Below are 14,054 nucleotides of genomic sequence, written 5' to 3' on the forward strand. Positions count from 1 at the left end.
CCCGGCGCGCCCTCCCCCGCACCGCCCGAGCCTCACCGTCGTCCTGCGCGGGCGCTGGGTTCTTGATGAACGCGGAGAACTTGTGGAAGACGTCGTTGCCCGCCGTGTTGGACTCCGGGTACCGCGGTGCCAGGCTGGGGAAGCTGTGAGGCGGTTGGCATGAGGGGCCGGGCCGGACCCCTGCGCGCACCCCTATCGTGCCGCATCCCCGGCTCGGTCCTGTGGCGACCCCACCCCACCCGCCCCTCCCGCCCCGCGGCCCTCACTCGGGCGGCCCCAGCGTCTCCTCCAGAAATTCCTCAATCTGCAGCGTGTCGGTTTTGGCGTCCCCATCGTAAAGCAGTATGGGCAGCTGCGAGCCTGGCGCGAAGTCCTTCAGCACGTCCAGCGCCCTGTGGGCATCAAGGGGAAGGGAAGAGGCAGCCCCAGGTGGGAGAGGGGGAGGTCAGGGGCGGACCTGGGCCTCACCTGCGGGTGTCCACGGTGGTGAGGGTGAAGGGAACCCCCTTCAGGAGGAGGACCATGAAGAGCCGCTGGCAGGATGGGCAGTGCCCTACACTCTCTCCGTCCTCACTGGCCTGGGCGGGCAGAGCGGGAGAATGGGGCTGGGAGCAGACCCTGGAATCTGCCGCCCGGCTGGGTGGGCCCCTGCCTCTTACTGCCGCGGGACTGGGGCCACGCCAGGGTCTGGCTCGGCCGGGCACAGCCTGTCCCAGAGCCCAGTGAGAGCCCTTGACTCGGCTCCTCGGAGGCAGGGAGGGGGTGGGCAGCAGGGAACTGCCCCCTGGAACTTATCTCAGAGCCTGGACACAGGCCAAACCCTGAGGCACTAGGCCCCTGGGTCGGCTGCAAGGGCGAGGTGGGCCCCTCCAGCTGTTTTCTGAGGATTCACCCACTGAGCTGGGCACTGTGGCTGGCAGTGCACGGCTTTCCCAGCTCCAGGGTGGTAAGGGGCCGAGGCCGGGCAGCTCCCAAACACAGATCTGGACCCTGACCTGAGGGTGGGGTCTGCTTAGCCCTGACGCTGGCTGCCACATCCCCAAGGGACTGTCCTCCAGGAGAGCCGGCTGGGCCCCAGAGCCAAGGCTGGAGCAGGGCTGGACTGCCCAAACCTTGGAGTGACTGCCTGGGACTGTTTGCCTGGGCTCGGTGGGGCTGTTGGAGCCCACTGCAGGGGAAGGGGCTCAGACCCACCACCCAGCTCCTCCCCGGCCCAGCTGGCCCAGAACCTTAACAAACAGCTGCAGCTTGGCGGGTTCGGCCATGGTGGAGCTCAGCTGTCCGACCTGCTGCAGGGCACAGGGCGGGGACCTTGGAGCTCTTTAAATCTCCCTGGGTGCCCCACCCAGGCCGGCCTGGGCCCCGCCCCATGGACCGCCCAGGCGGGCAGATGAACCTGTCCAACCGCACAGCTGACTTTGGCAGAGCTGGGAGCCGGGAGCCTGAGCCTGGGGTGTCCTAGTGTGACAGTGACCATGGGGCCCTGGGTCCTGGAGGCTGGCTGGAGATGTGCTGGGCTGGCTGCACCTGGACTGAGGCCAGTGTGGGCACGCGGGGGGGCAGCCAGTGGGCCCTGACAGGTGGGAGGCAGGGAGAGCCTGGCCCGAGGGCAGCTCTGGTCAGGACACCCCTGGGACCCCAGCTCAGGCCCTGCCCCACGCCCTCCCTGCAGCCAGTGCCATGTGGTAAGGGCCCCGCCCAGAAAGGTGTGGGGCAGGTAAGAAGTGCCCAGGCTCAGTGTCCCCTTCAGCTCCAGCCCAGGACATGGCCAGGATGAAGCCCACCAGGAAGACGCCCCTCCCACCTTGGCTGTCAGGTGAACCCTTCCCTGGGCGGCCCACATTCCTCACGAGCCTCTGGCAGATAAGCCGGCACTGGAGTTCAGAGCCACATGAGGGCAGACGCCATGCTCCCACCCTGTCCACGTGGGCTCGGCGAGTGTCTGACCCGCCAGCCTCAGGCAACATCCAGAGGGCTAGAGGCCACCATGCTGGGCCTAGGCTGGGGGGAGGGCAGAGTAGATGGGCTTGTCCAGGTCTCCCACCTGCCACCTGCCAGGCTTCTCTGCTACCAGGACCTGCAGCTTGGCGTTCCCTCTAGGGTCACTGGCCAGGTGTCCACCCTGCCCTGGTCGGGACAGCCACAACGGGTTTGCCTGGGCTCAGGGTGCCCACAGAGGCCCGGCGCCATCCAGTGGTCGCATGAGGGACCAGCATGGCCACCTTGCCCTCCCTGGATGGGGTGTGGACTGACTCCTGGCTAGAGATCCTGGCCAGCACTGAGGCCCCATGCTGCCCTGGCTGACCCCTCCCTGGACCCCATCTTGGTCAGGCTCCCGGACAGCAGCCTCCTCATGAGTCTTGGACACTGGCCGTGTGGCTCCAACACCCTCAGCTCTGGTTCCCCGTGGAAGCCTTAGTTTCTCCTCCACCCCATCTCCACCTCGGCTCCCAGGGCCAGAATTTCAGCTGCTTGTTGCTGATGCAGTCAGGGTCCCCACCCACTGGTTTCCAGTGTCCCTGGGACTCAAGCTGCCACCCTGGGGAAGCCCAGAGGTCTCCACACCTGCCAGCCTATGAGGCACCTGCGCAAGCCCACAAGGACAGCAGGGAAGGGACGGAAGATGGGAGGGCTCAGGGAAAGAAAGTAGAGAGCAGCGAATGTCTGACGGCTCCTCATGCTGGTTTCAAAAAACAAAAGTGTGGTGTGGAGCCCAGCATGATGGTGCAGGCCTCTCACCCACACCCTGGGAGGCTGAGCAGGCAGTCACAAGTTAGAGCCCACCTGGGCTACACAGCAACTTAGCAAGACACGGTCCCAAAATTCAAACAAAGTTTTAAAGGGATCGGAATGTAGCTCAGTGGTAGAGCACCCCCAGGATCCACTCCTAGTACCATGAAAGGGGGATGGGGAACGGCCCCATCATCGCAGAGCAGAGCCGTGGTCACCCTGTCACGTGGCTGTGGTCAGTCAGTGCAGGGGCGGGTGTCACTGTACATGCCGCCCTGTGTCCCTGGCCACCTGGACTGGCCGAGAGAGTCCCTGCTGACGCATCTGTGCTTGCTGCCCCACTGATGGCAAACCCCAGGCACTGCTGTTCCTGCCCAGGGGAGGCTCCTGGTGTGTCCTGGGCAGGCGACAGAGGGGTGGCCATGCATGTCTGCCACTGGGGGAGTCTAAGTAGCATTGCCAGCTGACCATGCCCCCATGATCTCAGCATTAGAGTCCTGACCCCAGGACCTCCGTCCCGACAGGGCTGCCTGGTTGTCCGTGCCGAGCCGGGCTGTACCTCCACACGATGTGGCCTCATGAGAGGGGGGCTGGGGGTCCCGGGGCGGGTACCTGCTTGGCTGGTACAAGCAAAGCCTGCGATCTGGATGCGGAGATGCACACAGGGACGTGGAGAACACCACAGAGCACACAGGTAGTGTGTCCACAGAGCAGAGCTCCCGAGGTGGCCAAAGCCTGGGAAGCGGGCACGGGCCTGGGATATCCTCCCTGGGCCCTCAAGGGAGCCAGCCTGCCGACCCCTTGTCTCCGAGGCCTGACCGCTGCAGCCGGGCATCACTGCAACAGAGTGGGTGGCTGTGGCTGTGTGGTGCCGTGTGTGGCAGCCACAGGGAAGGGGTCCCCAGCGGGAGGGGTGAGGGAGTTGAGGCGAGCCTCACCCGTGCACACCTGTGGTCCTGAACGGGAGCCGCCGCCGGTGAGCCCAGCACATGTGCAGCTGCTGCTCTCCGCCCTGCACACCGGGTGGCTTTCCTCACCCCGTTCAGAGTGAACATGCAGCGGGGCCGGGACAGCTGCGGTGTGGTTTGGGCGAACGAGGCCCTCGGTCTCACCCCAGCACCGCACAAAGGAAGCGAGGACAGAAATTCACTGCCGCCAGCCTCGACTGCACCCACGGCCTTCCTGGGTGGGAAGGGCTGTCCCGAAGCCTCCCCTGCCCTGCAGGGCCCGGCTTCCCTCTGGGGGCCACTGGGCCCTGGGCAGTTCATCCGACTGAGCTCAGGGGCCACTGGCCCGAGACTCACTGATGCCTGAGAAGAATTTATTTATTTATTTATTTATTTTTTCCGGTACCAGGAATCGAACTCATGACCTTGCACTTGCCAGCCAGGCTCTGTGCCGCTGAGCTAAATCCCCAGCCCCTTTGAGAAGAATTTAGCAAGGCCTTCCAGTTCCTCTTGTCTCCTCCTTCTTGCAGTGCTGAGGGTCCAACCCAGACCCTCACACACGCCGGACAGTTGCTTCGCTACCCAGCTTCCCGCACTCCCCTCCCCACCGGCTCATTTTATCTTTTAGTTTACTTTGACAGGGAGTCTTAACTAAGTTGCCCAGGCAGGCCTGGAACTTGGGATCTTCCTGCCTCAGCCTGCCTCAGCCTGCCTCAGCTGGGTGTCTCTGCCTCAGGCCCTGAGACCTTTTATTTATTTTTATTTTTTCCTGAGACCTTTTAATAGCGCTTTTCCTTAGGGAGACATACACCTGCTGGGGCGGGGGACCTGCTGCTGCTGGGCGCTGCCAGGGGCGCACATGGGCGTTCTAGAGCTGTGTCCGCAGAGCACCTAGAAGTGACCCTCAGCACCAGACCTGTTTCCAAAGGTGGCCCCCGAAGAGCTGGAACTCTGCCCTGGCCCGAGTGTCCCCCAGGACTTGTGTGGAGAGACCCTCACTCCAAAGTGGAGGACGAGGACGGCGCTCCTGCGGTGGGGGGGGTCACTGCCCTGACCAAGGGCGCCGCTCCGGTTCCCCACATACTCATTACACATACTGTGCCACAGTAAAAATCTAAGATGACCACAATGAACGGCTGTTCATGGTGCAAAGGCCTTACAAACGCTCTGCCACTGAGGCACATCCCCAGCCCTTTCGGTTTTTTGTCTTTTTGAGTCAGCATCTCACCATGCTGGCCTCAGGCTCACTGTGAGGCCCAGGCTGCCTCGGACATTCGTCCTCCGGCTGAGTACAGCAATGTGAGGGAAGAGGAGGAGAGAGGTGGGGCAAGGATCTGAGCCGCAGGGAGAGCGAAGAGACGTCAGCACAGGAGGAGAGGCGGTGATCGGCACTCTCTCCCCGAGCCCGGGCTCGCTGCACAGGAGGACGGGCTCGAACCTGCAGATGCACGGTGACTACCGGTGAACTCAGAGGCCTCCAGGCAGACACGCCAGTGGGACAGAGCAGTGGGCGCAGCAGACCGCAGTGGTTGTGAGTCCCCCAGGAGAGGGCGATCGGCCGGGAGCCATCTTGGAGAGGGGCCATCTGAGCTCGGAAATTGGAGCAGCTGCAGAGTCCATCGAGCGGCTCCCAGTGAGATGGAGCCGAGTTCAAGACGCCAGGAAGTCCAAGTCCAACCTGGCAGGGAACCGAGTTCAAGCCGGCAGAAGACAGCAGGCCGAACAAATCTGGCTCCAGCCTCAGCCAGAAAGCAGCCTGAACTTCAGCGGAACTAAAGGTGCAGGCTTCCTGGGATCGTCCACTGCCCCACTGTACATCTACCACCGGCTTTCTGGGATTAATCAACACGGGTCTGGGCTCTGTGTGCCCACTCTGTCCACCAGTGGTAGCAGAGGCACACACTGAGTGGACATTTTTTCTTCTTCTTTCGTTTTTGTTTTTTCTTGGTCGTTTTTGTTTATATGAGTGTGAGCATTGTTTCTAGTTTTCTTGTTCTCTATTCTTTTTATTTCTTTCTTCTCTCCTTCCTTCCTGTCTTCACCAGTCTCACAAAGTTCACACGATCTTCCTTTATCTTCCAGCCTTGCTTCTAATCTCTTCCTTTTCTTCAATTTCTCTATTTTTTTTTTTTTTTTTTACCACAATCCCTTTAAAATTTTCTCCTCTGAGGGTAAAATCACCACACTGAGGGCATATGTACTGTATCCAATTTTCTGGTTTGTTTTATTTTATTTTATTGTCTTTTTGAGACAGGGTTTCACTATGCAGTTCAGGCTGACCTTGAACTCACTTTGTAGCCCAGGCTGGCCTTGAACGCAAAGAAGTCCTCCTGCCTCAGCCTCCCAAGCGCTGGGATTACAGGCCTGTACCACCACACCTGGCTTTGGCTTATTTTAGATTTTGTTATATAATCACAAATATAGTTTATATGGATAAAGGTGGCAAATAGTTACCACAGTTTGTCATATTCCAGGCTCTGCTTGATGCCGTTGTTATTGCTGACTGTATTACTCAAGCTGCCATACGTGTTCTCATCAGTTGTTCCTCCTGGTGTACCAGGAGTGGGACTGCCTAAGGGTCATAAATAATACTACAGGCCAGTGCTAAAGAACCAGGGGCCAGGGCAAATAGACAGCAACTTCTCATCCCGAACAAACTGAAGAGGTGGGATCTTACGACAGACTCAAAACTCAAAAGCCAGCTACACATGGAAGACACCTCTGAGAAGTAGTCTTTTCCTATGGGGTCTAAACACTAGCAATAAAGCTACCTGCCATAAGCAGTTTATAAGCATCAACCGAGGAATTAAACTTAAAAAGATAGAAAATGAGAAGATACATAAGCTGGATTCAACTCCAGACTTCCAGCTCACCAAAGGCAAACTCGGGGCAATGAGATGGAACAATCCGAAAGCCGCCCAGCCGACTTGCTGAAGTGGTAACAGTAGAAGTAACAAGGTAGATAAATTAGGCTCTAGAAAAAAGTCAAATCAGAAATAATTTCTCAGAGAACTATAGAGATGGTGACCATATGAAAGGCATGGTTAGTGAATCTAAGGCAAACACAGATTTAAAAAATAGAGGAGCCTAGGGAAATAATGGAAATCATGAACGCCCAACAGAGGAAAGAAATGGAATCCCATTAAACAGATTCAAACAGATTAAAAATTCCATTGAAAGTATATGTAGCAGAATGAGCTACCGTGCAGATAGAATATCAAATACTGAGCACAGGATTTTGGTTAGTGATCGTGAACAGAAAGATTTCTTTAAAATAGTGGGGAACCACAAAAAAATCAATCCAACAGCTGCTAGACGATGCAAAGAAGAATAACAGCATGGATCAGCGTCAATGAAAAAGCAGGAGACAGCACAAATGACATAAAAAACCTGTTCGCAGAAGTAACTGCAAAAAATTTCCCAAGCGTGGAAAGAAAAATTTGGCATATAGATAAGAGAGGCACTTACAGATCCAATTAGCCATGGGAAAAACATCTATACCAAGGCATATAATAGTCCAGATTTCAGAAATTCACCACACCCGAGTGTGGTGGTACAAGCCTGTAATTCTGGCATAAGGGAAGCTGAGCCAGGAGGATTGCTGCCAGTTTGAGGCCAGCCTGGGCTGTGTAGTGGGTTCTAGGCCAGTATGAATTACATTGTGAGACCTTGCCTGAAAAGAAAAAAATTTTTTTAAAAAATGCAACAGGAGAACAGAATAAAAGCTGTTAGAGAAAACAAAAAACAAAAAACCCAAATCATATACAAATGAAAGCCCATCAGAATCACAGCAGATTTCTCAACATAAACCCTCAAGGCAGGAAGAGCTTGAAATATTTCAAGCCCTAAGAGAAAACAAACCCTAACCCAGACTGTTGTACCCACAAAACAATCTTTGAAAACAAATGGAGAAATAAGGTACTTCCAGTACAAAAAAAACACCTGAAGCAATTCATGACCACAAAATCAGCTCTCCAAAATGTTCTGAAGGACCTTCTAGAAAGAGACAATGAGGAGTACAACTCCATGAACCCCAACAGACTGAATCCAGCAGGAAAGGTGCGCAATTAAACAGAGAGGGGAAAAAACGGAACCAACAACAGGAAAATAACATGACAAGGGTAAGTCAATACATATCAGTTATAACCATCAATGTAAATGGTCTTAATCTGCCAATTAAAAGAAAGACTGGCAGAATGAATTGGGAAGCAAGATCCAACAATATGTTGCATACAAGAAACACATTCAATTAATAAAGAAATTCATAGGCTCAAAGCCAAAGGATGGAAAACAATACTCCATGTGACAGGTACCTGAAAAAGAGCAAGGGTAACTATTCCATTTGCAGACAAAGTGAATTTGAAGCCAACACTGATTATGAGACAGAAAGAAGGTCACTATATCCTAGTAAAGGGAACAATCCAAGAGGAAGAGATAACAATTATAAATATATATGCACCAAATACCAGCACACCCAACTATATAAAACAAACATTGATATGAAAAATCAAATAAGCACTAATACAGTTGTAATGGGGGATCTGAATACACCATTTTCACAAACTGGCAGATCAACTATGATTTTTTTTTTTTTTTTGGTACTAGGAATTGAACTCAGGACCTTGTGCTTGCCAGGTAGGCACTTATGCCACTGAGCTATATCCCCAGCCCTGGCAGATCAGCTAGACAAAAAATCAACAAAGAAATATTAGAATGGACCAAACTTTTCAACAAATGGACTCAGTAGATGTCTACAGAGTGTTCCACCCCACAACCTCAGAATACCCAGAATACATTCTTCTCAGCTACACATAGGACATTCTCCAAAATAAACAACACAGTAGCTCATAGATCATGATTAAGTAAATGCAAAGGAACTGAAATTATCCCATGCATATTATCAGACCATAGTGTAATGAAATTGGAAATCAATGGAAAAAGAAACCACAAGAACTTCATAAACACATGGAATTTTTTTTTTGTCTTTTTGAGACAGGGTCTCACTATGCAGTTCAGGCTGGCCTTGAGCTCACTTTGTAGCCCAGGCTGGTCTCAAACTTGTAACGATCCTCCTGCCTCAGCCTCCTGAGTGCTGGGATTACAGGCATGCACCACCACACCCAGCCAACACATGGAAATTAAATAACAACCTCCTGAACAACCAATATGTAACAGATGAAATTAAAGGAGAAATTAAACAATATCTATAATTAAACAATAGTGCCACCAGGCATGGTGGTGCACGCCTGTAATCTCAGCACTTGGGAAGCTAGGGAAGGAGGATCGTTGTGAGTTCAAGACCAGCCTGGGCTATAAAGTGAGCTCATGGCCAGCCTGAACTACATAGTGAGACCCTGTCTCAAGAAGAAAAAAAAAGTTATGCCAATACAGCATAACCAGAACTTATAGGATGCAATGAAAGCAGTCCTGCGGGAAAAATTTATAGCAGTGAATTCCCATGCCAGAAAAACAAAGAGCGCTCAAATAAACAACTTAATGTTGAATCTCAGGCTTCTGAAAAAAGAGCAAGTCAAGCCCAAAGCTTGTACAAAGGAGGAAATTTCAAAGATCAGATCACGGGCTGGGGATTTAGCTCAGCGGCAAAAGTGCCTGCCTGGCAAGCGCAAGGTCGTGAGTTTGGTTCCCGGTACCGGAGAAAAACAAACAAACAAACAAAAAAACAAAACAAAGATCAGATCAGAAATTAATGCAATGGAGACTAAGAAGACAATGCAAAGAATCAATGAATTGGAGAGTTGGTTCTTTGAAAGATTAAGTCAAATTGATAAACCCTTAGCCAATGTTATCAAAAAAAGGAAAGACTCAAATCCATACAGTTAGGAATGAAAAGGGTGAAATCACAACAGACCCTGCAGAAATCCAAAAGATCATCTACTTTGAGAAATTATATTCTAACAAGATGGAAAACACACAAGAAATGGACAGATTCCTAGATACATATGAATTAACAATGCTGAATCAAGAAGTTACAAAAATTCTAAATAAAGAGCATCAGTTGATGAAATTGAAGATGTAATTAAAACATGCTGGGTATTGTGGTGCTTTCTTTTCTTTTGCCTGGTGCTGGGAACCCAGGGCCTGGCACACACTAGGCAAACTTCTGCCACTGAGCTGCACCCCCTAGTCCAGGCAAGTTTTAAAAACAAGACAGTTCAGAGCCAGGCATGGTGGTGCACACCTATAATCTCAGAATTCTGGGAGGCTGAAGCAGGATTGCAAGATGGAGCCCAATTTGGGCAATTTAGTGCCTTAGAACCTGTCTCAAATAAGCTAGGCATGGTGACGCTTGCCTGTAATCCCAGCATTAGGAAGGCCGAGGCAGGAGATTACCATGAGTCCGAGGTCAGTCTGAACTGCATAGTGAAACCCTGCCTCAAAAAGACAAAACAAAAACAAAAACAAAAACAAAAACCCCTTATCAACAAAGAAAAGCCCAGGCCCTGACAGATTCACTGCTGAAGTCTACAAGAAATTTAGAGAAGACTTAATGCCACTACCTCTCAAACTCTAATGAAATTGAAAAGGAAGCAATACTTCTAAATTTATTCCTGGAAGCAAGCATTATCCGGATACCAAAACCAGAGAAGGATCCAACCAAAAAAGAGAACTACAAGCCAATCATCCTAATGAACACAGATGAAAAAATCCTCAATAAGATACTGGCAAACAAAATTCAACAAATCATCAAGAAGATTATACATCATGACCAGGTGGGATTCATCCTAGGGATGCAGGGATGGTCAACATACTTAAATAAATAAATGCAATCCACCATATCTACAGAGTGAGGGATAAAAAACATATGATCTTCTCAATAGATGCAGAAAAAGCATTTGACAAAGTCTAACACCATTCATGATAAAAACCCTACAGAAAATTGGAATAGATGGTCTTTATTTCAATCTGATAACAGCCCTCTATGACAAACCAACAGCCAACATCATACTAAATGGACAAAAACTGAAAGCTTTCACTCTAAAATCAGGAACAAGACAAGAATGTCCACTGTCACCACTCCTATTCAACATGGTTCTGGAAACATTAGCCAGAGAAGTTAGAGAAGAGAAAGAAATAAAAGGAATAAGGACAGGAAAAGAAGAAGTTACATTATTATTATTTGTGGATGACATGATAAAATTCAACAAATCAAGAAGATTATATACCATGACCAGGTGGGACTCATCCCAGGGATGCAGGGATGGTTCAACATACTTCTGACATAGAAGATCCCAAAAACTCCACCAAAGACTTCTAGATTTAATAAGCAAATTCAGTAGCGTAGGTGGATATAAAGTCAGTACTCAAAAATCTAGCCTTCCTGTACACACACAACAAACTCACTGAGAGAGAAATTAGGCAAATCATACCATTCACAGTAGCATCCCCAAAAATGAAACACTTGGGAATCAACAAAGGAAGTAAAAGACCTCCACATTGAAAGCTGCAGTATTCTGAAAAAAGGAGATCAAAGAAGATATCAAAAAGTGGAGCCAGGCGTGGCAGCGCACACCCGTAATCCTAGCTTTTGGGAGGCTGAGGTAGGAGGATCCTTTGTGAGTTTGAGGCCAACCTGAGCTATAAAGTGAATTGAAGGCCAGCCTAAACTGCATAGCAAGACCCTGTCTCAAAAAAAAAAAAAAAAAAAAAAAAAAAGACAAAAGAAAAGAAAATGGGAAGATATTTTGTTCTTGACAGGAAGTACCAATATAGGGAAAATCTGCATACTTCCAAAACTGATATACAGATTTAATGCAATTCCAGTCAAAATACCAACAGCATATCTCACATAGTTAGATAAAACAATCCTAAAACTCATCTAGAAGCAGAAGAGACCCAGAATAGCAAAAGCAATTCTAGGCAACAAAGGCAAGGCAGGGGCATCACAATCCCTGACTTGAAATTATACTACAAAGCTACTGTGATAAAACAACAACAACAACAACAACAACACAAAAACATGGTACTGGCAGAAAATAGACCTGGGGATCAGTGGAACAGATTAGAAGATGCAGAAACAACTCCAGACATACTCAGCCACTTTTTTTTTTTTTTTTAAACATGCCAAACACATTCACTGGAAGAAAGATACCCTCTTTAATAAATGGTTCTGGAAAAACTGGCTTTCCACATTCCAACTGGTCAGGGATATAGCTCAGTGGCACAGCACCTGCTTGGCAAGTGCAAGGTCCTGAGTTCAATTCCCGGTATCAAAACAAAACAAAACAAAACAAAACAAAACCACCTAGGACTAGGTCCCTTTGGACCCAGCTATTTTCCTTCTTGGTATCTTCCTGAAAGAATTAAAACATCATACCTCAGCGATATATGCACACCTATGTTTACGGTGGCACAGTGTGTAATAGCTAAATCTTGGAAACAGCCCAAATGCCCATCAACCAATGAATGGATAAAAAAGATGTGATTCTTTTATACTATGCAGTCCTACTCAGCGTTAAAGATGGATAAGCTTGGGACATTTCTAGGAAAACAAACGCACCTTGAGACCCTACTCTTAAGTGAAGTAAATCAGACACACATGTGCAGAACCACATTGTTTCTCTGGTGTGAGAAACTGAAAGTGTAAATAAGGACCAAAATGTATAACATACATAGGGAAATGGAAAGAAAACGTTCAAATGGGAAGGGGAACATGGGGGGAGGGGAATGAAAAGAAGAAAGAAGAAAACAAAGAACATAGAAAGAAATGGAAACAAAGCTGTGTAAATAAGGAGGGGAAGCGGAGTTGGCGGGAGGGCAGGGGATGGGAAAAATGCAGCCAGGTCTGTCATGTACAGGGACAATTCCCTACAATGAACATTATCACTATGTATGTGTAAAATGCACCAACAAAGGAGCACACTTTGAGCTGTGAAAAAAATAATTTTTCACACCATCCTCCCACCTTCCCCGAAAAAAACAAATTTTGAGACAGAGTCTCGCTATGTTGCTGTGTTGCCTACGCTGGCCTCAAAGCTGCAGTCCTGCCTCAGTTTCCCCGGTAGCTGGGGTTATAGGTGCACCGTGTTCCACTAACTTGCTGATTCTTTGAAACCCACAAGTCCACACTGATGTGTTTTTAAAAGCACAAGGTTATTGGTGAGAGAAAAATACCAGCTATAAGTGCAGAAAATGAAATAATTAGAAAACAGTTTTGCAGCCACCGCCCCTGGTGACAGGGTGTGAGAACAAGCTATTCCCGTGTGCAGCAGGGTGGTGTATGCCTGTGATACTGACGCACTGGGAGGCTGAGGCAGGAAAATCATGAGTCCCGCCTCAGGAATTCAGCAATTTGAGACCCCGTCTAAAAACACTTAATTAAAAAGTGGCTGAGGATATAGCTAAGTGATACAACACCTTTTGAGTTCCATTCTCATTAACCAAATCAAAGAACAAAGTAAAACCAAAAACAAAAATGCACCCCCGCTGTCCTTTCTCATCAGCCACCCTTCCCGCTGAGGGGAAGCCGTGTTTTAGTAGCCGTCACCGCGGCAGCCCTGGCCTTGGCCCTTGGTGTTACTTAATTTCTGGCTTTTGAGACAGGGTCTCACCATGTAGCCCAGGCTGGCCTCTAACTCTCGGTGACCCTCCTGCCTCAGCCTACTGAGTGCTGGGATCATAGGCATGCGGCTGTTCCCCGGGGCCCTTGGTTCTTGCCAAATGTCCAGTGGTCACGTGCAGCAGCAGGAGGCTGCGCCTGTCCAACCGGTCCTGGCTGAGGGCCCTGCAGGCTAGACAGGAACCTTCTGCGAGGGTTTTGCGCAGTGGTGGTCAGGTGAGGAAGGAAAATAGTCCTGGAAGATATTATTTTTCTTAGCACTTGGTCACTGCTGTACAGAAATTCTAAAAATGGTAACTGGAGAAGTGTTTTGTAGACTCCGGGACGGAGAGAACCTCCACTACACTCTGAACCTGCCCTGTCTTTAAGACAGTTTTAAAGGTGAGTGTGCAGAGAAGCTGCTTCCGGAGACTTCTGGCTCGTATCTCCCATGCTGGACCACTTCTCCCTTCAGTGCTTAGGAGGGCTGGAAGTGCTGTTCTCAGACTGGATTCTGTGACTTACTATCCCGAAACGGCACTTCCGCTTTCAGGTTTTAAAGGCAGAGCGTGGACAGACTTTCTGCCTTTAAACGCTGGCAGGAGAAGCAGTGGTGGCAATCCCTTGGCCAGGGCCCAGGAGGCAACAGTAGGGACCACCTCTTCCCTCTGCAAATAATTTTTCCATTTAAAAAAAAAAACAAAGAACCTTCAGTGAGCAAGTACCCCTGGATGCCAGGGGCCCTGGGGTCCTGGGGACAGCGTGGCACCCTGCTCCCTGGCAGAGGCTGCTACTCGGGCTGCCCAGGCTGAGAGTAAGGC

The 14,054-nt window shown here is 50.0% G+C and overlaps 1 protein-coding gene across 1 annotated transcript in view; it reads right to left on the minus strand.

Annotated features, from left to right (window-relative positions):
• The window catches only part of Clic3 (chloride intracellular channel 3), a gene marked incomplete in the record, with an annotated part of 1,896 nt that extends 567 nt beyond the window's left edge, over positions 1-1,329 (minus strand). Inside the window, 3 exon segments of the mRNA XM_013506644.1 lie at positions 267-392; positions 469-578; positions 1,230-1,329. Of these exon segments, the coding sequence (XP_013362098.1) occupies positions 267-392; positions 469-578; positions 1,230-1,265 (272 nt within the window).
• Positions 1,330-14,054: the final 12,725 nt, after the last annotated feature.

The sequence above is a fragment of the Chinchilla lanigera genome, unplaced genomic scaffold, assembly GCF_000276665.1.
Source record: "Chinchilla lanigera isolate Chin_1 unplaced genomic scaffold, ChiLan1.0 scaffold00112, whole genome shotgun sequence".
NCBI lineage: Eukaryota > Metazoa > Chordata > Mammalia > Rodentia > Chinchillidae > Chinchilla > Chinchilla lanigera.